This window comes from Gopherus flavomarginatus, chromosome 2 (assembly GCF_025201925.1).
Source record: "Gopherus flavomarginatus isolate rGopFla2 chromosome 2, rGopFla2.mat.asm, whole genome shotgun sequence".
Lineage (NCBI taxonomy): Eukaryota > Metazoa > Chordata > Testudines > Testudinidae > Gopherus > Gopherus flavomarginatus.
Genome location: NC_066618.1, coordinates 192,514,211 through 192,541,115, shown reverse-complemented (window position 1 = coordinate 192,541,115; position 26,905 = coordinate 192,514,211). Strand labels below are relative to the sequence as shown.

At 42.9% G+C, this 26,905-nt stretch overlaps 1 protein-coding gene across 2 annotated transcripts in view; it reads right to left on the bottom strand.

Moving 5' to 3' along the window:
- Positions 1-12,359: 12,359 nt before the first annotated feature.
- The window catches only part of SCGN (secretagogin, EF-hand calcium binding protein), a 49,477-nt gene continuing 34,931 nt past the window's right edge, over positions 12,360-26,905 (bottom strand). For both annotated transcript variants that reach the window (XM_050941864.1, XM_050941863.1), the window contains 5 exons: positions 21,980-22,035; positions 20,026-20,071; positions 19,867-19,926; positions 19,239-19,307; positions 12,360-13,046 (listed from right to left, as the gene is read on the bottom strand). In XM_050941864.1, the coding sequence (XP_050797821.1) occupies positions 12,918-13,046; positions 19,239-19,307; positions 19,867-19,926; positions 20,026-20,071; positions 21,980-22,035 (360 nt within the window). In that variant the 3' untranslated portion in view covers positions 12,360-12,917. The remainder of the gene's footprint in view (positions 13,047-19,238; positions 19,308-19,866; positions 19,927-20,025; positions 20,072-21,979; positions 22,036-26,905) is intronic.

Below are 26,905 nucleotides of genomic sequence, written 5' to 3'. Positions count from 1 at the left end.
TAAAAAGTTCAAACAGTGTTGTCCCCACAGACTATCTTCAATTTATTGCTAACCATCCATAATCGGCTGCAGATCTTTCCACAGACATTATTAATATATTAATTAATGCAGCTCTGGTGTCCAAAGAACTCAAAGACATGCAAACAGATTCACCTTAACTTGCAGGCCTTGAAGTTCTATGGTGCTGTTATATGTACCTATTATATATATATAGTAACTAGCTCCCACATTTGATGTGGCCAATCATAACAAACACAGTTCACCTTTCCTGAATTTGAAAACCATGTGTTTAATTGAATATATCAATGCGCTTCCTTCTTTGAGATCTAAAGGAAAATCAAAAACAATACAGCTGATTCTCTAACAGTGATTATTTTCTCTCTTCAGTCCCAACTAAAAATCTTTCCATTGTAAATCTGCAACTGCTGAAGGTCATTTTGAGCTCCAGAGCACAGATATCAGGCCTATAGACCCCTTGGTGTTTATGTTATTGAATTCATTATATGCTATCTAGGCTGTCCCTGTTCCTGACAATCCTCTTTCTCTAGAGAAGCGCTGCATTGCTATATAGCTGCTTAATTTGGGATACCACTATGCCAAAAATCCCGATGTAACAGAAAAAATACAGCTCTCAGATAAGCACAGTGTCATTAATATCAACCAGTATAAGCAGATTATTATAGTTCTATGTGATGCTATATACAATCAGCTTTGTTTTATAATGGCTAACCAACTGAACGCAGATACATTATTTATGTTTGCATATAAAGGTACGCACATACGCACACACAACTGTACCATACTTAGTTATACAAACTTTTTAAATACCATCCAAGTAATTAGCAGTGCTGTAGTTCCATTCCCAAATTCCTTAGGCCAAACTAAATCCTGGTGTAACCCCTCAAAGCCAATGATGTTATATCAGGGATGAATTTAGTTCAGTTTTACTAGAAATAGATGTTTCCATCAATCTAAAACAAATTCCCATTTCATCCTGCTGTCATTACAACTAACACCTAAGATTGCTAGCTCTGAAAGAATGGAAAAACATATCTTGCTCTGTTTTTTCAGTTTGTTTACTTTGTGCAGGGGAAGGAACTTTCTGTTATAGTCACTTTAACTTGATTTCCTACACAGTCAGGCAGTTTCTTTTGCTGTCTCTGTATGTTTTTGACATAGCAACAAGGTACAGAAAATAGTAAAATGTGATTGTTAAACCACCAGGAATTTCAGGGGGCAGTACAGTACCTAAATTACTATTAATTAAACTTTTGAAGGCTCAAATCCTGAAAGTGAGACTGTGTGTAGCCCTTATGAGATCAATGGGTCTCCTCATGAGTGCAAAATTCTGCCTGGACAGAGCCCTTTGAAGAACTGGGGCCTTGGATTTCAAATTGGTATTGCCCCTTTAAGCCTGGTTAAAAAAATAATCAGTAATCAATTATTAAGTGTATTTTCAAACAGGGAGATCATTTCTATCCCAGAAACAGTGTGCACATGCACTATCAAATAACACTTTGTGTGAGGTAAATTCTACTGCTTCACTAAAAAATGGCTCCCTTCTTTTTCTCTCCCAATAGTCGTAACTGGTGGTCTTTTTTTGTGTTTCCAACTGCAAGCATTCCTCACTGAGATGTAATTCTCCATGGAATTATTGAAAATACAGGTGCACCTAACAGCCGGAAAATGATAGCATTTCATTATCTGTTGTTGTAACCCTAATACAAAAATGGCTTTCATAGCTACTTACCACATGTAATTACACAGCAAAGCCCCATTAAACGTTTCAGTTCATAACGGCAACTTTTTTTTTCCAAATCAGATTAATGCAACAGTTACCCAACCATTTTAAGAGATAATAGCTGTAATTATAGTGTTTCTCATGATGGGTTGTTATTATAATGTGGGCAGATGTTTCGATGATATACTTGTTGTCTGCATTAGTAGCTATTGTTTTCAATAATATCAACAATATTTCACACACACACACACACACACACACACACACACACACACACACACACACACACACACACACACACACACACACACACCAAAAAAAAACCAACCACCCCAAACAACCAGACTAATCAAAATATTTTGTTAGGTTTTTATGTTCCTAGTTCTTTTTGAGGCTTCTACTCAATTGATTGCTTTCAGTAACCAAAAAGGTGAAAAGCACTTTCCGAAAGAGACACTGCTGGCTTTGCCCATGTTGTTTAAAGCAATATTATAAAAACAAAGGGTGAGAATTCTTTGGTTAAAAATTTGAAAATAAAGTGCTGACAAAACCAAAACGTTATGCCACTATAAACAGCTCATCTGGTTAAAGCTTCATGCAGCAAAGAGAGGCTATCAAAATGTGTCCAAAACTGGAAATGAGATGAGCAGAGCTCAGTGGGGGTCATTATCCTGGAAAATGTTGTATAGGTAATGATCAAGGGACAAGATGGCACCAGAACAATTTGTAATAGGTTGGGCTCATGCGTTAAATTATGCTTCTCCTGTGACAGATCTCCATGGTGATGGCACAGAATAAAAAGGGGGCTTGTTAAGGTATAAAATGCTGGAAGAGGAAAGATTGTGTCTTTATAACATCATTTCCAGTGAAGCCAATGGAGTTACATGAGGGATGAATTTGAGTTAAAAGCCCACAAATGTACATGTTGCACTGGTATCAGTTTCATACAGGCAAATGAAGTTGTCAGACACAGCGTCTCCTAACACAGTGATCAGGGCAAATCATCCAGAAAAAGATACTAAAGACTGAAAATGAGAAAAGTTGAGATGAGCACAAAGCAATGCAGGAGCCCTGAATTTGCTCTCCAAATAATTCTTAGTGGAAAGGAAAGCAAGGCAGCAGATTTGTATTAAGATAGTTCATACATTGATTTACTCATCCAGTGGTTTGCCAGTTACAAAACACTTATCAAGTCATATCTGGGGAAAATGTGCATATAGATTGCTACAAGTATAGTGAGAGAGCGCTTTAGAGCAAGCCTGAGGAGACTAAAACATTTAGTAGTTCAGGATTTATGCACAACCGAAATTACCTTGGAAATTTAGATATTAAGTCTCATTATATACAATGTATCCATTTCACTTTAGTAAAAGTGCACATTAAAAACAACATCATCAGGAGTTCCAGTTTTCTGGTGAAATAGCAAAGGGAAAAATATTAATCTCCATGAAATAATGTGAACAAGTATTTTTGCTCACTTGCAGACATAGGATGCACTGAATTATCCAACATGGCAAGATCCTACTGGTATATTTCAACATATTTACTGTAGTTAAAGCATCATAATACATATGGTCTTAAGTTTTTGTATTTAGGATTTGATAATTTGAAGGTTTTTTTCATATATAGTCATTCAAATATGACTTTAAATAGTCCCGCATATGCTAACATGGAAGGGAATCTAAATTCCATGTAAAAATACTCCGCATTTGAGTGATAGCAAATGGCGAAATCACCTCATGGAGCGAAGTTGACATGCTGCCTCCATCTGTAGCTGTAGTTCTCGGGGGAGGGGAGAGAATTGCCAAAAGAACTGCAGCTGAAACTGTGACTAACTGAAATGCCTACGGGTGCTCATCATTTTAGTGAGACTAGAAAGGAGTCTCTGCGGGGAGGCAAATGTGTCCTTTTCATGATAAAAAGAAGTATGAAAAGACCTGCTTGCTACAATATAATTTAGGCCAATTCCTTTGTTCACCAGGGGGTTAAAAGAAGAGCATATTCTGTGTACTTTTGTGAAAGATAACTCATTAGCTATTGCTATTGTGAGATTTGTAATATGGTCCCAATACCGCTGCATTTTATTCCACTCTGTCTTGATTATAATGGATCTGAACATTGGTGGGGACAGAATCCTAGTGAAAATATGGATCTCCCATATGCAAAGTTTGTGTGAAGAACCTTCACAACATGTGGTTTTCTTGATTCCACCCCACTCCCACCCTCATATTTTGTCATTCTTCCAGTGGCTTCCCAACCCTTTTGCTTTTTTGCTGCCTCCCATTTCTTAGCTCCCAAGCACAACTAACCAACTGATCATCTGCCCCGCGTCAACCAATTCATCCTCTGCCTCCTCCCCACCAGCAAATGGAATCTCTACCTGGCCCCAGCCAATTGATCTCATCCTTTGTCCCTTCTACCCTCCAGCAAAATGACACTGGGGCCTCTCAACCTTCTGCTCTCAGCCACATCCTGAATTCAATCTGTTCCTCCCTCAAATTACTCCCAGACTTCCTTCCAGACAGTGGTTCTCCCTACCTCCTTCCCCAGGCTGTACAGGGATTGGATCCGGCCTATATCAGGCACACCCCTTCTTGGGCACAGGCAGGGAAGGTGCGGGGGGAGCACTCGCCCTGCTTGTGTTGTAACCTCATTGGTGTTCTAACAGACCAATGGGGATGCATGTGGTGCAGCAGTCAAAGGAATACTTAATGTTCCCTTCCCTCACGCACTAGCAGGGGTGCAGCTGAGCAAATGCAGCAGGACAGAAGGCCTGCAAAGAGATGCCTACTGCAGAGAACTTTGGGGTTTCCAGGGAAGGCAGGGAGCAGGAAGAGAGCTTCCCCCTAGGAACTCCCTCCAATGACAGGCCAAAGTCAGGACCGTGGAAGGAGACATTGGGTGTGGGGGGAGAAGGGAGTGAGAGTGTCAGGTGTCTGGCTGAGGGGTCAGGGCTCTTGTCTCCAAGAAAGATTTTGGCAATTGTGTGGCAAGGGGAAAAGCAGAGTGCTCATCACAGGTTAGGGCAGTGAAGGAAAGGGCAGGTCACTATTCCCTCCCTTGTCATCCCTTTGTGTGGTGGGGCTGCAGTCACTACAGCACACAGTCTTGGACTGACTTTCTTTATGCAACCCGCCTTGACATCATTTTGGCTAAGACTGACATCAGGGTTTTGGGCTGGAGCCAGAACACTATTCCAGCTTGTCTTAATTCAGTTTAACCACCTACAAGCAAGTGCCTGGTTCCAGGCTCACCAAGCAATACACAATCAAACACATTTGGAACACAGCTTTCAATAAACTGCAAATGTGATATCTTGTCCCTTTAAATGTCTGTGCATGCCCCCATCACCAGTGCAAAGCCTCACTTCTGTGTTGGTTTCTATTTTGCTGCCTGAACAATAAAGGCAATCACAGCAGATGACTGTATTTCTAGCAATGCTCTCTGTGGTGGCAGCTAGCTCCTTCCCTGCTGGGTCCACATATAACATTTTTATCCCACGAGTGTCCAGTGCTGCCTCTGCCAGAAGATGAAGCAATAAGCAAATAATACTAATAAAAAAAAGAGGAAAGTTCACCCAGACACACAAGGTGACAGACCGCTGCTGGGGCAATGTGAGCCATCCTGCAAGAGAGAGGAAGTAGGCAAACAACTATAGAACAAAGTAGAAGGACTCTGCAGTTACTGACAGAGCTGTTCAAACAAAAGTGGAGAGGAGGAAATGTGCAATTAATGGCAGAACACGAGGAGCTTTCTGCCATTGCTGTCTAGCAAGTGCAGAGACAGAGTGGGGGCAAGAAGGAACCATATTGATTGACCACATGGCCAGGCAGAGAGACAAACAGCTCAGCCTACACTGAGGGTCTATAGCAGCAGAGGGAGTCCAAGTACAGTCAAAGGAGGAATTCTGCAGTTTGCGATGTAAACACACAGCCAACAGAGGGTGACTGATGTAGATAGCGTGGTTACAGAAAAAGAATTTCCCTGTCCCAGAGAAGATATTCAGTAGGCATGACATCCAACAGGAGAGAAGAGAAATGGCAATTTTTGTGGGCAGTATTGGCAGGGTTGGCTCTAGGTATTTTGCTGCCCCAAGCACAGCAGGCAGGCTGCCTTCGGCGCTTGCCTGCAGGAGGTCCCTGGTCCTGCGGATTCGGCGGCAGCCTGCGGGAGGTCCGCCGAAGCCGTGGGACCAGCGGACCCTCCACAGGCATGCTGCCAAAGGAAACCTGCCTGCTGCCATTGTGACAACTGTCTTGGAGCTTGGCGTGCTGGTGTCTGGAGCCGCTCCTGAGCATTGGCGAATTTGATGACAACTGCAAATCATGGGTGGTGTACCTCAAACATTTTGAGCAAGTTGCTGCAGATGGACAATGAGTTTCAATCTTGCTGACAGTGATGGGTCGAAAGGCACATGGACTACTGCATGACCTATTGTCTTACAACTGTGACTGGATCTGCCACATATGCTGTAATTACAGCAATAATGCAGGAACAGTTTTCTCCTATCCCATCAATGGCAGCAGAACACTATCGGTTCCATCAGTGGCATCAGCAGGGCCGGCTCCAGGCACCAGCTTATCAAGCAGGTGCTTGGGGAGGCAACTTCCATGTGGGGTGGCACTTTCAGGTAGTCGGAGGCAATTTGGCAAAGGGTCTCTCACTCCCGCTCGGAGCGAAGCACCTCCCGCTGAATTGCCGCAGATCGTGATAGCGGCTTTTTTTTTTTTTTTTTTTTTTTTTTTTTGGCTGCTTGGAGTGGCAAAACCCCTGGCGCCGGCCCTGGGCATCAGGAAAGTGGAGAGTCAGTAGCACAGTTCGTTGCTGCGCTAAGGAAGTTGTCAGAACATTGTCAGTTCAGACAAATACTAAGTGATGCCCCGTGTGACCAATTTGCCTCTGGATTACACAAGGACCAGGTCTGGAAGAAGTTAGGGACTGCAGTTAGCACAGAAGAAGTTAGCACAGACATGCAAGAAGGCTGTTGAAGTAGCAGTTGCAATGGAAACTGAAGAGGATTCTTTGGGCTTAAGCATGAATTGAGAAGTTCATCTCACGAATTTGTGAGACAAAGAATCATGGAAATGTAAGGAATTTCCATGTGGCTGCTGGGCACAAACTACGATCACTGAGAAAGCTGTTGTTCAGGTCACTGCCACACCACCATCACCACATTATCCCAAGAGAGTATGAAAAAACAGTTGTGCACCTGAATTTATAAACTGTTTAATTAGTGAGTTGCTATTCCAGGGCAGAGTAATCCCTTGCAACTGAAGAGTCTGCAGTAGTCCATGCACAGCTTTTAGTTAGGTTCTATAGTGTTTCATGTTAGTCATGTAAACAGTAACGTGTGTGTGTTTGGAAAACTTTTTGAAGGAACGTGATGTCCTGTCCCTTTAAATATTTGAGCATTCGCCCCCTCCCAAGCCTCACTTTCATGTTGGTTTCAGTTTTGGTGCCTGAACAATAAAAGCTACCACAGCAGACAGCTGTTTCTATCTCCTTCTCTGCTGGATCCAGATATAACACCAAAGTCTGTATTTCTCAGTTGTACTGTGAGGCAGAGTCAGTGTCTGTGCAGCTAGCGAGAAACCCCCCACAAGGCCCAGAATGAACAAACAACAAACAAGCAGGAAATGTCTGTAGTGTTTCAGTTTTATTTTACTTGGTGCTTGTGCAATCAAAAAGCCCAAACCTATCACAGTCTCTAACCACATTTCCTATGTGCATCTCAAACCCTTATTACCCAGGAGCAAGACTGTTCATTTACCCAAAAGAATTAAAGGGCGAATTCCTGGCCTCAGTTGAATTCAATGGAAAACTCCCACTGTCTCTAAATCTTCCGATCCTCGCTTCTAGGATTTGATCCAAAGCCCACTGAAAGTCAATGGGAAGCATTATATTGACTTCAAAGCAATTTGGATCAGGCCTTTATGCAGCACCTTCTTTGGATATGTTTACACTGCACTGTAAACCCAAGGTTAGAGGAACTTGAGTTAGCAGATCCTGGGTTTGTTAACCTAGGGCTTGAGCAGCTACATTCTTTATAACACCAGGTTAAGAATAATTGAACCTTAGGACCCAACCTGGGGTTCCAATATCTACACTGCATTATGTGGTTCCGAGTGCTACCACTCATATCCCAGACTTCCTAGCACCTTCCCAAAATGTGGCTATTCTAGCCCTTTGTTTGTGGTTCAGTGTGGGAAAACTTGACTGGCCAGAAGACAGAAAATCGGCCCATGGGATTGTGGAATACGTTTGGCCAACTCCTCGAGCAAAAGCCAGTGGGACTGCATCTAAACACAAGAAAGAAATAGGGCTTCAAGCCTGGGTCCTGGCTGGAATCCAGCCCAGACCCTCCCCCTCCTGTGGGGTCCTCAGACCCTAGGTCCAAGCCTTGGGTTACTGCAATTTATGTGTGGACAGAAGCAGGGGGTTAAATTTGAGCTTGAGTTCAAACCCTGGACTTACATTACAGTGTAGACACCCTTTCTCTCCCCAATTTCATGTGCTGAAAACATTTTAAAAAGTCATAAAAATGCTATTAAAAAAATCAGTAAGAGAAGAAATACTTTTATTCGAAGAGAAATATAGCTGGCACCATAGATCCGTTTAGTAACTAAAAGCCATTTGAAGAAAAAGAAATTTTACAGTAGAAAATGTGTAGTCAGCAAGGTGGACCTCTATATAAAAAAAAAATCCCACCGTTTCACATTCTCTTGTATCAGAGGGTTTTCACTGCAATAATAGAACATAGTAGGACATAGTCAATAAATAGCCAACCACAGCCTGCAAAGATACTGAACTACTCACATTTAGAGATGACTCAAGGTGCTACTAAATTAGCTTTTTTTCAGCTGTGGTTCCTTGTTGAGGTCTTTATAAACTGGTCTTGTACAGGGCCAGCTCTAGGTTTTTTGCTGCCCCAAGCAAAAAAAAATTTGGCTTCCCCCCACCCCAGCCCTGGGATCCCCCCCACACTCCCCTGCTGCCTCAGCCCTGACTCTCCTCCCCCACCGCATCCCCTGTCACCCCAGCACTAGGCTCCCCATTTTCCCCCCCACCAGTGCCCTTCCCCCACGCACACTTCCCTGCCGCCCCAGCCTTCGGCTCTCTCCCACAACCTGCACTCTCCTGCTGTCCCAGCCCTGGGTCACTGGTAACACACTCCCAGGGCAGGTCATTTAGCAGGAATTTTGGATTTGCACAGAACACAGACAGGATTGGTTCCCATATGGTTACAGAGCTGCAGTAAAGTGGAACAATTTTCAGCTTGTTTGATTGGAGGATATCTGGATGCATATTATAAGACTGTCCTCCATAAATGAGGAAAAGTTAAGGTGCCTTTATTATTCTTTTGTTCTACTCTTTGTTTCTATGGGGAATTTGCCAATGCAATATCACTGTCTTCCTTTTAAACAAATAAAACTTAAAAAAAAAGGCAATGGCTGTTGAAAATAGCAATTCCAGTCCTAATAACCACTGGGAAGCATTTCTTGCTCAATTTTATCCTACTTTTTCTACAGTAAGTTACAGTGGATCAGTATATTTGATTTGAGAGAAATTAAGTAACAGCTGCTCAAATTGAGCTTGAGGACTCCTGAATTTTGAGGTGTTCAAATCTGGAAGGCAGGTGCTAGATTCCCTTTCTGAATATTAGCTAAATCTGGAAAGGAAAAGTCAATTTCTGCTTCCATGGCTCAGAAGTGGAAATCCTCCTACGTGCCTGGTACTGTATCTAAAGCTAAGTCCTCTAGCAGAGCCTCCCCTCCCTTACTTTTCATTTTAAATTATAGTGGGATCCACGTACCTCCCTTGCTAGGCTTCAGATAGAGAGGGACACTGTCCATTTAGTCCACCCAATTCCTTCTTCGGGGGCTGCAAGGTGAGGTCACACCATTATCCCTAATCCAGTCTGGGGAAGTCTTCTGAAGGGGATATCTGGGGCAAAGCCATCTACTCCTTGGGCACACTTGTTCCTCATTCACAGTGCCACCCCTTTCAACTCGCAGCATGGCTCAGCTACCTCACTCCCTACCCCTCCCTTTCCTGTTGATAGCTGCCAAGGGATTGCTGGGAAATGTAGTTCTTTCCCTGCTCCAGGGCTGGCTCTATAGGCAGGGAGCTAGGCAAGGAACTACAGCTCCCAGGGTCCCATGGGTTCTCAGCTCCCATGCTGGATCCTCAGCTGCTCCCTTGCTCAGCTTCTGCAGGGTTGCGAGAGGGGAGGAAGTGAGTTTTTAAAAAAATGGCCCGAAAGCTGCCCTCTGCAAATGTGCCTCCCCAAGCACGTGCTTGTTTTGCTGGTGCCTAGAGCCGGCCCTGGTCTTGTAAAGTCACTGTAACTGTAAGATTATTCAATGCCTCTTGTTTCAGAATTTTTTTTAACAGCAACTTTTTAAACCCATTTATACCAGTGTAAATCAGGAGTAATGTCAGTGGAGTTAAACTGGTATATGATCAGAATTAGCCTTCTAGCAGATAAACATGTCAACAGCATCATAAAGCTGGTGTTTAAACATATAAAATAGTGCAATATTATGGTGCAGAACTATCTCTGATAGCAAAGTAATGAAAACTAGATTAAGAAAGCAACATAATACATGATAATAGAAAGCCAGCCAGAAAGAGGCAGGAGAAGAGGGAAAGGAAAGGGATCATTATTTTGGTTGATGAACCTTATCCCCTTGGAAATATGATGGAACTGTGGTTGGTTATGTCCTTTATTATGTTTTGTAGAAAATTATTAAAGCCCATGATAACTTACATATCATATACAGTCAGGGCTGTCCCTAGCCATTTTGGTGCCATATGCAGCCCCCCTCCCCCCGTAGGGGGCTGTGGGGGGCCCCAAGCCTCTGCGGGGTTGGGCTGGCCCTAGGTCTCCATAGGGGGGGGATCTGGGGGGAAACCAGCCCTAGCCCACTCTGCAATGCTCCCCTGGCTCCCAGGCTTGGGGGAGGCGGCGGGAAACCACCACCCAGCACTCGCTGGCAGCGGGGCTGGGAGCCAGAGGAGTGGAGCAGGCTGGGACTGGGTCACTCCACTTACCATGTGGTGAGTGCAGGACTGACCCCAGCAGCAGTCCTCAGGTGAGTGGGGGGGGGGCAGAGCAGGGGCGGGGCTTGGAGAAAGGGTGGAGAGGGGGCAGGGCTGGGGTGGAGCAGGGGCAGGGGCCATGGGGAAGAGGCGGAGCAGGGGCTGGAGCAGTATACAGCTGTGCAGGGCACCAGGAAATGTGGTGCCCCAAATTTCCTGGTGCCCTATGCAGCTGCGTACTTTGCACATGGGTAGGAAAGGCCCTGTGTACAGCACATTTATAGTTTTCTTAGCTATTGAGCTTTCTGTCTGTTGTTATGCAACATGAGCACAGCTTGTTCCTCAGATGAATGAAAGTGTATGTGGATAACAGTGCATCTCTGTACTCCTAAGGCATGATTGCTTGTTTACTGCCTTCCATGAAACACTGTGAAAACTCAGTTATTATTGTTGTAATTCTGTGTTGTTGTCAGAATGACAACAATCAGTTTTGAGAGTTAAGGCCCTGATCTAGCAAAACACCGAAGGACACGAATAAACACATCCCTGTTCAGCAAAGTACTGAAGCATATGAGTAGTCCCACTGAAATCAGTAGGACTTAATGTTGACTTATTAAAGGTCATTTTCAGTAAATATTATACAATGAAATAGAATCAGATTATTTCAGTGCTTTGCAATGTGCAAAGTGCATTGTAGATCTAGTGAACTTCTACTTACAGAGGAAATCTTGCCTCCATGGATATGTCAGATCCTCGGTGCAACAGAACTACTGAGGTTCTACTGAACATGTCTCCTCAGCTGGTTTCTCTTTGTAAATAAAGAGGGGGATTATTCAAAGGGACAGTAGACAGTGCATTGTGGGTGTGGCCAGAGGATCACTGACTACATGTATCCACTGGTTGGTTGCCCTGAAATGGAAAATCACAGATTGCAGCAGATGCTACGGTACTGAGGCTTCAACAGTGTCAAGAAGGCCATGGAGGGAGGGAGGGATTTAGTTCCTAGTTCTGCAAAGGATGTAAACATGTGGCTAAGACCCACTGATTTAAAAAAAAAAAAAAGTTAAAGTAGAGCAAGTGCTTTGCGGACTCTGAGCCTTCATCTCCCTAATGGGGAACCCTGCACAAATCTATTTTACTTAGATTTGTGTCAAAAGAAGGATTTGGCCCACAGTGATTTCTCTGTGAGAAGTTTCCATCACATTAAGTGATTTCTCTGTGAGAAGTTTCCACTGTACTCTGTAGCCTAGCATATGTAAAGCCAAGGCTTGACAAACCCACTAGGGCTCACTCGACTCTAGAGCGCAGATTATGGCAGTATTTGATGAAGGCAGTAATGGAATGGTGTTCCCCATTTTTGATCAATTGGTAGGTGTCTGGATATGGACATTGTTTATAAAAAATGCACAGGCCCCACTGGTAATTTCTTCTACTGAACAATGTGAATCTTAACACTTAATGTGCTCTCAATAAATACAGCGAGATGACAGATAGAATATACATAGTATAGTATGATTATTGAATTGTGATGTATGGCTGTCCATAAGTAATGCATAGGCACCAATCTTCTTATATTTCCTTAATTGCTGTTTTTATTCTTGCACAAATAAGCTTCAAGCCATCCACTATTATAATGCTGTACACACAAGCACAATGATCACGTTTAGAAATATAGTGACTTCACATAGAAGGCAGTCATCATAAAAATCAAGCAATGAAAGCAGCTACAGTATGAGAGCACTAATCTTACATTTTAAGGAAAAACTCATCCTACTCCAAAAAATTGATTGTGGCAGTATTTTATGAAGGAAGTAATGGAATGACATCCCCCATTTTTGATAAACTGGTATGTCTGTGGATGTGGACATTATTTATAAAAAATACAGAGGCCCCACACGTAATTTCTTCTACTGAACAACGTGAATCTAGTTATTGAATTGAAAGGCCCTTCATGCATTTTCCACTCTGTGGCATCCTGGTGCAAATGAACTTTTATTACAGCAGTGAGGTGCCTATGTCTTCCCCGTTCAGCACTATCACACAGATTGGTAACACAGCACTGAAAGAGTTCTACTGGCAGCAGCAAGTTCTTACAAAGAAAACATTGCAAACAATAGGTGAAGAGCATTCAAATCTATGGGTTCATTTTAAGCCCAAGACACAAGGCTAATTCAGATTTTTGAATTTTTCCATCCTTGTTCACATCACAGTGATGGAGCAGAATCTGACGGAACTTATCCAGGTCCACACCAGTAATGCTGGGCTGGAGACAAAAGAAAGAATCATTGTTGGGAGAGAAAATCTCTCAGTCATTTTTCTAACAACATGTGCCAATGGGAATTGCAGAATGACTGAAGCATATGAAACACATTGAGGGGGGAGATACAAATGAAATGGAGAGAAGGATGATTGGAAAGTCTTGTGGCTCTACATAGGTGCAGTGGGCTTAATTAGATTTAAGGAAGTCTAAATAAGGAAATCTAACATAATTTCTGTATTTGGCCCAGAGCATAAGTAACTGATAAAAATGTAAGAACGGCCATACTGGTCAGACCAAAGGTCCATCTAGCCCAGTGTCCTGTCTTCTGACAGTGGCCAATGGCAGGTGCCCCAGAGGGAATGAACGGAACTGGTAATCATCAAGTGATCCATTTCCTGTTGCCCATTCCCAGCTTCTGGCAAACAAGAGCTGAGGGACACCATCCCTGCCCATCCTGGCTAATAGCCATTGATGGACCTATCCTCCATGAATTTATCTAGTTCTTTTTGAATGTTGTTATAGTCTTGGCCTTCACAAAATCCTCTGGCAAGGAGTTCCATAGGTTGACTGTACGTTATGTGAAGAAATACTTCCTTTATTTGTTTTAAACCTGCTGCCTATTAATTTCATTTGGTGACCACTAGTTCTTGTGTTATGAGAAGGAGTAAATAACACTTCCTTATTTACTTTCTCTGTACCACTCATGATTTTATAGACCTCTATCATATCCCCCCTTAGTCACCTCTTTTCCAAGCTGAAAAGTCCCAGTCTTATTTCTCTCTCCTCATACGGAAGCCATTCTATACTCCTAATCATTTTTGTTGTCCTTTTCTGAACTTTTTCCAATTCCAATATATTTGTTTTGAGGTGGGGCGACCACATCTGCACGCAGTATTCAAGGTGTGGGCGTACCATAGATTTATATAGAGGCAATATGATATTTTCTCTCTTATTATCTATCCCTTTCTTGATGACTCCAACATTCTGTTTGCTTTTTTGACTGCCGCTGCACATGGAGTGGATGATCTCAGAGAACTATCCACAATGACTCCAAGATCTCTTTCTTGAGTGGTAAGAGCTAATTTAGACCCCACCATTGTATATGTATAGTTAGGATTATGTTTTCCAATGTACATTACTTTGCATTTATCAACATTAAGTTTCATTTTCCACTTTGTTGCCCAGTCACCCAGTTTTGAGACATCCTTTTGTAGCTCTTCACAGTCTACCTGGGACTTAACTATCTTGAGTAGTTTTGTATCATCTGCAAATTTTGCCACCTCACTGTTTAACCTTTTTTCCAGATCATTTATGAATATATTGAATAGGACTGGGCCCAGTACAGACCCCTGTGGGACACCACTATTTACCTCTCTCCATTCTGAAAACTGACCATTTATTCCTACTCTTTGTTTTCTATCTTTTAATCAGTTACCGATCCATGAGAGAACCTTCCCTCTTATCCCATGACAGCTTACTTTGCTTAAGAGCCTTTGGTGAGGGACCTTGTCAAAGGCTTTCTGAAAATCTAACTACACTCTATCCACTGGATCCCCCTTGTCTACATACTTGTTGACCCCCTCAAAGAATTCTAGTAGATTGGTGAGGCATAATTTCCCTTTACAAAAACCATGTTTACTATTCCCCAACAAATTATGTTAATCTATGCGTCTGACAATTTTGTTCTTTACTATAGTTTCAACCAATAGCCCGGTACTGAAGTCAGGTTTACCGACCTGTAATTGCCAGGGTGACCTCTGGAGCCCTTTTTAAAAATTGGCATCACTTTAGCTATCCTCCAGTAATTTGGTACAGAAGCTGATTTAAATAATAGGTTACAGACTACAGTTATTAGTCCCAGGGCAAGATTAAGGCAGGGACTTTAGGGGCTGCAGCCCAGGGCCCCAGTTCAAGGGGGGCCCTGCAAAAATAAATCACAGGCAATGATCTCCAACACTGGGCCACTAAAAGTCCTGTGGCACAGCGGGGCTCAGGCGGGCTGCCTGCATGCCACTCCTGGAAGCAGCCAGCTGCTAGGATGTCTCTGCAGCCCCTGGTGGGCAGGGGAGGCAACTCCACGCACTGCCCCTGCCCCCAGCACTGTCACTGCAGCTCCCATTGGCTGGGAGCTACAGGGGCGGTGCTTGTGGGTGCGGGCAGTGCATGGAGACATGCTGTCCTCCCACCAGGGGCCACAGAGACGTGCTAGCAGCCAGTGCTACCAGGAGCAGCTTGGGGCTATGGCACACAGGCAGGCAGCCTGGGCCCTGCTGCGCCACCAGCCGGGAGCCGCCTGCGGTAAGTGCCTCCCGGCTGGAGCCTGCAACTCGCACTCTCTCCCGCACCTCAACCCCCTGCCCCAGATCAGAATCCCCCTCCTGCACCCAAACTCCTTCCCAGACCCCGCACCTCTTCCTGCACCCCAATCCCCTGCCCCTGTACTTAAACTTTTTTTGCTATTACTTTTTGAGTCTTTGGCTAGCTGTCCTTCAAATTCTTTTTTGGCCTTCCTAACTATATTTTTACACTTCATTTGCCAGAGTTTATGCTCCTTTCTATTTTCCTCACTAGTATTTAAGTTCCATTTTTTAAAGGATGCCTTTTTGCCTCTCACTGCTTCTTTTACTTTGTTGTTTAGCCATGGTATCTCTTTTCTGGTTCTCTTACTATGTTTTTTTAATGTGGGGTATACATTTAAGTTGAGCCTCTATTCTGGTGTCTTTAAAAAGTTTCCATGCAGCTTGCAGGGGTTTTACTTTTGGTGCTGTACCTTTTAATTTCTGTTTAACTAACCTCCTCATTTTTGTGCAGCTCCCCTTTCTGAAATGAAACACTACAGTCTTGGGCCGCTGTGGTGTTTCTCCCACCACAGGGATGTTAAATGATCGAGGATCACATAGCAAAACCTGCTGCAGAGCTGTGCACAGAACCCAGCTTTCCTGACTCCCAGTCCTGTACTTTAACCCTGTTTTCTCACACACACATTGTGCCTTGTGGAATGTGTGTGATTGATAGATAAATATTCTCTAAGTTAGTACTATGTGCCAGACTAATTCTATTGCTTTAAACAACCCTGAAATACCATGGGCTGGCTAACACACTATAGAAGACTTATTTTAATGGCTACATTTCCATTGTATTGCAATAGTGCTGTATCATTTCTTTGCATTAACATCTTTCCTTTGTTCTCACATTCTCATAATGAGAACAGAATTTGCGGTGTCAAAAATATCAGCTTCAGCCATGGTTACAAAAAGGAAGATGATGATGAAGAAATCCCTTGAGGGAAGAATGTTCCTACGTCAGATGACCAAGTGTCTTCTTTTCTTTGTTTCAGTCATTGTCCTGGTAACTAAGGTCTTCACAACCTTTTCAGGCACCATGGCAAATATGAAAAGCATGTTATTGAAAATGTACCTGCTCATCTGAGACCAGTCTACAAAAGTACATTTTTTCTATTTCCATGGATAGATCTTATCTGCCATTTTTGTTATTATTGGCTACATGTACACAAGGTTAAAGGCAGCCTACAGTTAACTGTGTGTAAATGGTGGGAAGGAAAAGACTGAGAGTGGATGGAGTGCAGGTTATGGAAAAACAAGAACTGATGTTCATCAGGCTTTCAGATATTGAAAGGCTGATGCCATCATATCCAATCCATATTGTTAGTCTTCGGATACGCACAGTCAATATAAAGACTAGTTCTTATTCTTAACTGATATAAGATATGCCCCTGATTAATTACACTTTATTATAGGAGGAGCTGGTAACAACCCTCCTATATTTAGGCTGCCTAGCACTTTCCATTATAAAGAATGCCTGGGACCTTTTCTTTGAGAAGCTTCCCCACTTCCACTGTTTGCAGAAAACCTTTGATATTTGGCAGAGGAAATCCTCTTGAGCTACACAAGTACCTTTTCTTTGTCCCAAGACACTCCATTCAGAATTCGCTGAGATATAAAGTGTTAAAAACTGCCAATTCCTTTCTCTCTCTGGCATGCTACCAAAACTTTCCTGAGGAATGTCAAAGTCATTGCACATTCCCAGGCTGGACTCATTCAGCTGCCAAAGCAGTAGTATTAGCACACGCTGCAATGGGAACACCAGCAAAGTGCTCTCCTATTAATTCCTTGATCCAGAGCATGGCCCCAGTGGTTCATTTACATCCTTTCCCTTGGGTTTACCACATAGGACAGGAGCTCCCCCAACTCCTGGGAGGGGAGAGAGACAGACAGACAGACAGGGCTTCCTTCAACCATCCATCAAAACCCAGCATGTGGCACCGAAAGCCATTCACACCTCTGGGGGCGACATATAGGACAGGAATTCTCCAAACTCCAGGGGTGGAAAACACAGAGAGCACCGGGCCAGGCTGGACTTCCCCCCAATCACTCTCAAACAACCTTCCCTTGCTGCCAGCTAATCCAGTTAGCCCTGCAGCTCAAGTAGGAGCAGTCTGTGCTGCAGTGCTGAAGGTTCAAACTCTGATGATGATTCTAAACTGGGGTAGCTCTTAGCCGCAGCATATCTCAAATGCAGTTTCACATGGGAAGCCTCTAAGGGTCTGTCTACACAACGAGTCTCAGAGTCCAGGTCAACTGACTTGGGCTTGTGGGACTCGTGCTACAAGGCTAAAAATAGCAGTGTAGACGTTCGGGCTTGGGCTGGAGCCTGGGCTCCAAAACCCTCCTGCCTTGTCAAGTCTCAGAGCCTGGGCTCCAGCCTGAGCCCAAACATCTACATTGCTATTTTTAGCCCCATAGCATGAACCTGAGTCAGCTGACCTGGGCTCTGGAACTCACTGCTGTGAGTTGTTGTTTTTTTTTCAGTGTAGACATACTCTAAGGTAGCCAAGGTTGAAACTATGTTGGTCAAAAGCAAAAGATCAGATTGCGCCTGGAAACTAAATGGAATACAGTGCAGTTATAATCTCCTGCCTGTGAGAAGCACCAGTAAACAGGCAGGGCATTGCTGAAGAGTCCAGATGATTTTCAGGAGTAGCTCTATGCAGAACACATATGTACTAATTCAATATGGAGATAGCAAAGACATGGACAATTATGGCCAGGGCCTCATCCAAAGAAAAGATTATAACTTTCCTGCCAAGCACAAATGGAAAAAAGAACTCTGAATCTGTACTACACTTAAGTTTTTCTGGTATAGCTACGTTGGTTAGGATAGTGAAAAAAAATCACTCCCCTAACTAACATAGACATGTCTGCAAAAGCCCTAGTGTAGATGCAGTTACACCAGAAAAAAGTGCTCTCTTTAGCTGGTATAACTATGACAGTTTGCCAGGACAGCTATATCAGCAAACCCCTGTTAGTGTAGACAAGGTCTTGGCCAGAGTTGCTATCTGCACATCCAATAACACCTGAAGACTTGATTAACAAACCCACTGCCGTAATAAAAGGTTGGTAAAACCTTGTAATTAAAGGAAATGATGTAATCTCTGCCATTTCCTCTGGTTGTTCCACCTGTCTAATACCATCAGCTCAGTCTTACCTGGAGCAAATGTTGATTTGAAATCAACATTTGGAACATTCTGTGTGACCCAAACAAAATTTTTTTGTTTTATTGTTTCTGCAAGAAAAACTGAAAAAATTCAGTTTGAAACTAACCACTTTTATCCCCCAGATTTTTTGCTTTGTTCACCAAATTAAAAAATCAATTATTCACTCACTCTACTTACGACTTCACTGGGACCTGAGCATTCAGCACCTCATAGGATTGGGCTCCTTTGCACTCATAATGGAACAGATAAGAAAAGACAGACCCAAGTACTCTCCATACAAGATTCCCCTCTTTCCCCTTTACCCCTGACAGCTAAATCAGTGCCCTTCAATCATTGAATCTTACATGAACTTGACCAAAGAAAAAAGTGTGTATGTGTACAGTCAGAGATTGAACCTTCAACTAGTGTTTGTTGAACTGCATTGTCTGTCTAATTTAGAACTATCTTGGGCCTCTATTAAGAAGAAACTGCTGGTCATTTTGAATTATACCAGACTGTGTGTCTGACAGTGTTAGTGTGACATGGACAAATGTCCAACAGTATTCATGCAGAGACCATGAAATTAATTTCTTCTTATGACTAAATTTGATTTCAGATTTTCAAAGGTTTGTGCAAATCAGGAACATATCATTCCTATGAAAAATATGGGAAACAATAAATGCAAAGAATCCTGAAGCCACCTTGACAAGCTCCATCATATCTTTGACAAACCCATCCACTTCTGGACCTTCCAGTTCTCCTGTTTTACTCTGAAAGACAGAGGAAACATTAAAGGCATTTCACCAAGTCAGAAATATAGTAATATTTTCTACTGATCAGGTCCCCCTAAACTCGATGTATCCGTAAAATTCTATCCTCCAAACCATCACCTGTGATTTCTCCTCTCCCCATAAACTGTGATGACATCTTCCCTCATCTTTTTGTGAGGCTCTTTGGTAACTACCCTACAAGTCCTGTGCAGGCAGGAAATGGCACTGAAGTGCTTCTTTCCAAGTGATATAGGACAATTAGGGAATTCAGTCTCTGCTGTGCCCCATGGGTGCTGCAATCAAAAGAGCTATGAATGGGGTTTTGAAGGTGGCATTCTGGCTGATGGGATGAGGCAAGCATGTGGTGCAAAACTGCTTGAAGGACACAGAACTAAGGCCAACCCTGCTTCTGTGATTCTATAAACACTACTTCCCCTGAGGAAAGAGACCCCTAACAATACAGCATCATCCAATGCTACACTGCATAGGAATGAATGCGAGTCCAAGTCCAGATGTGCCACTTAAACTGCAATATAATAAAATACCCCACAGAACTCACAACATCGTAGTGTGCAAAGATTTTCTCAAAATCATTCTTCCTTTCTTCTGTACTACAAGCCTGAATGCAGGGGAAAAAATGATAATGGGTTGAGGTTAGAGCTGAGTTATCTCAGCTGAAAAAAGTAGAACGAATGCATTAGAAAATAGTGCTACTTACATCCATTTTAAATTGAAGGAGGAAATTTTCCTGGAGTGCCAAAATCCTAAAAGGAGAGATCTAAATTATGATCTTTTTGGTTATCGTATTAGTTCTACTTGTCCAGAACGCAAGAAGATTGAAGGTTATAGCGGTCTAAAGAAGGAGGTACTTTCTGAGAGATCTATGGGTGATGTGGCCATAAATCCCTCTCCATTTGTGAGGAGCTGTAGTACAAATCCCTTGGCTCACTGTTCTGAAAATGGACTCCTTTATGTTAATGACTTTTACAGACATAGGCACTGACTCCTTCGGTGCTCTGGGGGGAAAAATTGGTGGGTTCTCTGCACCCAGCGACAACCAAACTCCCTGCCCCACCCTGCCAGCTCACCTCCACCTCTGCCTCCTCCCCTGAGCGTGCTGCGTCCCCACTTCTCCCCCTAGCTCCCAGTGCTTGCTGCCACAAAACATCTGTTTCACCGCGTGGGAGGGAGGAAGGAGGAGCAGGAATGTGGCACGCTCAGGGGAGGAAGTGGGGAAGAGATGGGGCCGGGGGTGGGATTTGGGGAAGGAGTCCAATGGGGGCAGGGAGGGGGTGGAGTTGGGGCGGGGACTTTGAGGAAGGGGTTGGAAGGGGGGCAGGGCAAAGAAGGGAGGGGGTGAGTCAGGGGTGGAATCGGAGGGGCCGGTGGGGGTCGAGCACCCACGGGTCCCAGGAGAAGTTGGTGCCAATGCTTACAGAACATTTCCATTGCTAGGACCAGTGGAGGCAGTTAGCCTTAAAAGCAAGAGCTATTGTCCAGTTACTCCTCTGTAATTGGATTGCTGTGCTGAATTAAAGGAAATTCTCTCTCTCTCTTTCAAGTGGAATCAGGGGAATATGTATATGAAAGAGAGAAAGAGAGAGATCTTCTCATGGATGAATTCCCTGGTTGTGAAAAAAGGACAAAATAATTCTGTCTTGAGCACTGAAAATGTACAAATGTCCCCTTAAAGCACTATTAAAAGCCCTTCTTTCGAGCAACTGTTCCAGCTCTGGGTCTCTCCTGAGCACAGAATGCCAGTCACATCAAATTGTGCCCTCACTGAGGTTTTGTGATGTGACAAATGACAAATGTTCACTCTGAGCGGGAGGGAATCTACTAAATTCATTTTACTAAGAGTCAGCTAGCATATGTGTTATAAGCAGATCACTTACAGAGTCATTATCTAAGAGGAAGCTGGAATAATGGCCTTCCTGTGGTATTTTTCATTCATTCTCTCTCTCTCTCTCAATGTGTGTCTTAGAAAGTAAAGAATTAAAGGATTCTGGGTTATTATTCTCAGCTAAATGTTAATGGCAAGTATGAAAGGATTCTGGGGTGCATGGACAAAGGTGAGGTCAAGGCACAACTGAATACACACACACACGCACTTTGTAGTGGCTGAGAAGGTGCTTCAAAGCAGGTAACATGGCAGCTGAGGGAAAATATTAAAAGATTCTGGACTGTGTGTATAGAAGTATAGTCAAGGCATAGCTGAATATATTTTCTCCTCATTAAGAGACAGCTTTAAGTATGCATGTTACAAGGGGACCACTTTATATATATCTATATGGGTAGAAGCGAGGTCAAGGCACCTCTCTCTATATATTCAGTAATGCCTTGACTGCACCTCTATACACACAGTCCAGAACCTTCTAATACTTTCCATTGGCTGCCATGTTACCTCCTTTGAAGCATCTCTTCAGCCAGTACAAAGTATTCTAGGGCATGTTAGTGAGGGAAAGGCAAATCCTGGCATTTCCTAGAACTCTAATGCAGCAAGCACGTGGATGCTGTGGTAACGGGGACCATGCTGTAGAAACACCTAGACAGCTTGATTTCACTTGAAACATAGGAAGAATTCAAACTCAGACCTCTGCAGTATAAACCATCAGCTTGCCTAGGTCTGCTGCCAGAAGCTGCTAGACCATAACAGTACCATTAAAATCTACCTTGCCAGGTCATTCAGATCCAATCGTCCATCTTTATTTTTGTCAAATATCTTCATCTAAAATCAAGAAGACAAAATTGCCATAAAATAGTAACACAGAGATAGTTGGGTAAGAAAATATGAACATAGAATGGCCTAGAAAAATTACACTGCCCTTCCCACTGTAAGTATAGCAGTGCAGAGGGAATTCAATATTGCCCATGTCCCCAGGAAGTGTGCTGACTACCACAGCACGCCATCTATACACCTCCTATGGTGCAGCATGCTTTTCCCATATCTGATCAGCAATGTGGGGAGGGAGAGGAGAATGACTGCTTCTTCATACCAATCCCTTTTGTCATGACCCACCGGTCTCAGACCAGGGCCTGCAAGGTTCATGGGAACAGCCATGCTCCAACCCTCCACCTGGCAGCCTGCTGGCAATAGCTTACCTGAAGCCCATGAAGCCCAGCCCCAGTGTGATGCTCCGCTCCTGAGGTCCAAGTGGTGGAGTCCCAGAGTGGATGATGGACCTGCTGGCCCTATGTAAGCTACTGTCAGGAACAGGAAGCCATCTGAACAACTGGGTTTCATCTTGGTCCAGACTGTGCCCCCTCCCTGTGCTTCCTGCTAGCTATATCTGCTCCTGCTTCCCCTGATTGATCTCCTGACCTTCTGACCAATGGTGCAAGTAGAAATCATTTCTTGCTGGTACTGCACTCATGGGAGGGACACAAAGGGGGGGGCATGTGACCTCGCCATGTGACCCTCCATGTGACTCATCCCTGCCCCAGACCAGGGCTCCCACACTCTCCCCGTCCCCTGTACCACCACCCTTTGTATACACAAACATCAACATGCTTAACTACTCCCTTTCCCCCCAAATCCATAGTATTCAGTCTGTTTATATGGAATATGGGAGTTGGGTGAGGATCCACTTCAGCATATGTATGACTTATTAAAAGACAAATTTTAATTAGAACTGTATCCTAAACTGCTCTATGGTATTGTACCCAAAATTGGATTTCAATGGGGGATTCAACATCCTTTATAGGAACAGACTCCTGAAACTTTTACTGGTCCACAAAAGTGGTCCATAGTCATGCAAATAGTCCCATGGTCTTCAATGGGACTGATCAAATGATTAAGGGTTTATAGGATTAGGTTCCAAGTTTGTAAATTGTTCTGGACGAAACTGACAATGCCTGAGCTGTCAGATCAGAAGGAGCTTCATTTGAATAAAGGTGAGCAGATGTGTGATAAGTCTTAGCTTCGTTGCTAAGATGAGGAACATATTTTTCAGCAAAGTTCTTTCAGACTCCTGAGGCAGCTGGTTTAAGGCCGTCAGTGTCTGGCATTGTAATCTTCACTTATAGTTCTCTCACCCACAAAGCTGGAAAATGAGGCATTTGTTTTCTTTGTTTTGCTACTCCAGTTCCAGTTAACAAAATGCATGTTAGACTAGTTTGGCTGCAAAGTAGTATTCTATGTACATGGGGGACAACACCTAATTCCCATCAGGCTGCAGAACTGGGCTGACATCAGAATCCAAACATTCTCTGGTCAGTGCAAGCAGAGGCATTCCTCTAATGATTTGGACTTGATGTGATGCAGTATGGATGCCACGGATAATTCAGACCAATGGGGAGAAACAGAATCAAAAACATTGTTTAAACACCTTCCCTCCTCCCCCACCCCCCTTGAGGACTCCTGACCAAAGTAACAGCACAATACATATGCTAGCAAACTTAAATAAAGCCTATGTTTAAGTTTGTTAGCATATGTATTGTGCTGTTAAAGCCATATAAAGAATGAATGCCCTCCCTAGCTGCATTCTGTTCCTGGAGTGGGGGGGCTAGCTCCAAGTCTTTTTGGTACCTCATACTTGCTAAAAGTCTCTTGCTGGTACTTCTTAAACATTTTAAAAAGCTTATTTACTTTACATACAACAATAGTTTAGTTTAGTTATATATTATAGACATATAGAATGTTAAAATGTATTACTGGCAAGTAAAACCTTAAATTAGAGTGAATAAATGAAGACTCGGCACACCACTTCTGAAACATTGCCGACCCCTGTGCTAGCCATTCACACCTGGCACAGAAGTAAATTGTGGCCCTAATAAGTTCTTTACTACATTAAATACCAGCATCACACTATTGTCTTTGGAAAAATGTTGGCCCATGGGCAACTTTAAAACCCTCCAATTCTGATTTCATCCTTATCCTCATCAGTTGTAATGGTTATGGCACAGACCAGGGGAAAATGCTTCATTCTGATACACAGAAATGTCAGCATTTTATATTGTCAAAGCTGGTGGGTTTATTTGGAGCAAAGCCTGGCATCAAGAAGAACCAGTTTTATTCAGGAATTTCAGATGACAGTGTCAATGAGCTAATCCATATAAATATGGGTGACACCTTTTGCTTAATATATTCAGATTGTTTCCTCCTTGTGACTCACTCCCATATATTTTATTTTATTTTATTTTATTTTGGAGTTCTTTCCCTGTTTGAAGAATAAATAAGAGGTGATCACTTAAGCCAGGAGAAAAGAGGCTCGGTAAATCATAAACATGAATAATTCATGGAAAAATGGTGTAGAAAAAAATGATTCCACTTTTTATTGCAAAAATGGTATAATATTTCATCAAGATAGGCTGCTGTTCTCTTTCCCATATTCAGTATTGGGATAACTAGTAACATTTCTTTCATGAAACTTACTCCTTTAATGGTTATCTCTTCTAAAAATCAAAGTGATTTTATAAGTCCTTGAGAAGGCATATGTGGTCTGTCTCCCCTATTTACACCCTCCATAATAGGCACAGTGTTCAGCAGAGAGTTCAATCCATGTGACACAGAATAGGAAAAGAAGATCTCACAGTACTGCCAGGGAAACCAAGATGCTGTTTCTAAACATCTTCCAGAAATGGGGCAACTATGTCAGAATTCAGTTCAGAGCCTGATACTTACACGGACTCCCAAGAGCTCAGTAAGTAGAGAATGTGAGAAGGGGCCCGAATGTCTTGAGAAGCCTCTATATAAATGTTTAGTCCTATTGTCAAACACATTTCTTCCCTGCATATCACAGAGTATGTGGTAATACTTTTTATAGCATTAGCTTTAGATAAGAACAAATAACAGTATTTTATTGAATGAATTCTTCCGAATATTTTACCTTATACACATTCAGCATGAGGTTTTTAAAGAGTACTCATTGGCTCAACTTTATTCCCACTGAAATTAATTAAGAGCAGAGTTAGTTCTATGCTGAAAGCTTTTGAAAATTGTGTCACTAATTCAAAGTGATCGGAATGTACAATGGATACATAAATGTGTATTACAGTTTCATTCCTGTTTCATAAAGCCTGTTCTGTGTGCAGTTACCTCACAGTTTTATAAATGTTAGAACTAAGAATAACCTTGATTTTCTAATTTTCCCTCAACCTGGAGCTGGAAGAATGAGTGAAGCAAGTCTAGTGTGGTGTGAAGCAGTCTAATGTGATTGCTCTGAGTGAGATCAGGGAGTAAAAACGTAGCTTTGAACTTTTTATATGCACAAATTTAAGGTTTATTTTGGAAGCATTGTAAATAGTCACTTTCCCCTCTTGCAGTAAATCACTAATGGTAACATTTTAAAAACCCCATTCAAATTACCTAAGTCACTTTTGAAAATAGGACTTAGGTGCTTTTGAAAATGTTACTGTAAGTCTCTTGTTTTGGGGCTGCAGGTGACAAATGTGACATGCAATAGTCACAAAAATAATATGAAGAGCCACATGAAGTGAGAGTCACCACATTCTAAAAAATACAGGACCAAATTCATCCCTGATGTAATTCCACTGCATTCTGCCTCTCTGCAAGAGACCAAAATATGCTGAAGACACCTTCCCAATCTTTTCTTTACAAGAGGAACACTGTGATTCTTACTGCATTACTAAAATCATTTAACATAGTCAAACTATTTCTAAACTTCACCCATGTTCTTTTAGGTATTTCTATTTCACTGAAATTATTCTTTTGCTTTCTAACATATGTTATAAACCTCAGAAATACTCTTGTGCAGAGATGAAGTAAACCAGTCCAGTCCAGCGTATCGACATGAAAGTGCTGACCGTACTGTCAGGGCCACTGATGGCGGAGGAGGAGGAGGGCAAAAGGGGTAGCTGTGCTAGGACCCACCAATTTGAAAGGGTCCCAGGGCTCTAGTGGCTATTTAAAGGGCCCAGCTACCCCGGGGCTCCGGCAGTGATTTAAAGGGCCTGAGGCTCCCGGCTGCCACTACCATGCCTGGGGGATTTTGGTCCCAGCCCTGCCCCTTCCAGGAGCCCAGAGCTGCACCCATCCCCTCCCCCCTGACCACCTTGCCCAGGACCCCGGCCGGCCTGCGTACCGGTAAGTCATTTAAGTTACTTTCATCCCTGCTCTTGTGTCAGCAAAATCTCATTCAAGGTCCTTATATTTTTAAATACAGGCCTAATAGCACAATACACTGTGATACATCAAATAGGAAACCCGTAGGTCTCTTCGGGGGAATTTCAGCCTCCATGACCACTAAATCTTTGGCTTCTCTATGAGATTGAAATAAAGATACTAATTAATACCAATTGTGATGGCAATTTATGTGATAGAGACACATGACTGTGACTCTAAGAAGTGGATTGAGGCCAATAACTCATTGTGTACAGGTCAAGCCAAGCCTCTAATTAATTTTTTATTCATATGTCTCCTAAAGTCTCCTTGCCTTCCAGGATGCCCTCAAGGAGTACATAGTATAAAACATAACATAATAATAACCGTCCCTACTGTAGTTATTCCCTCATCTGGGCTTTCCAGTGTGTGTTGTCTACCTTACTTCTGTTTAACTTCAATGACAAGAGCTCTAGAGTAGGAAATGTCTTGTGTGTGTGTGCGTGTGTGTGTCATCAAATAGCCATGACCTGTGTTC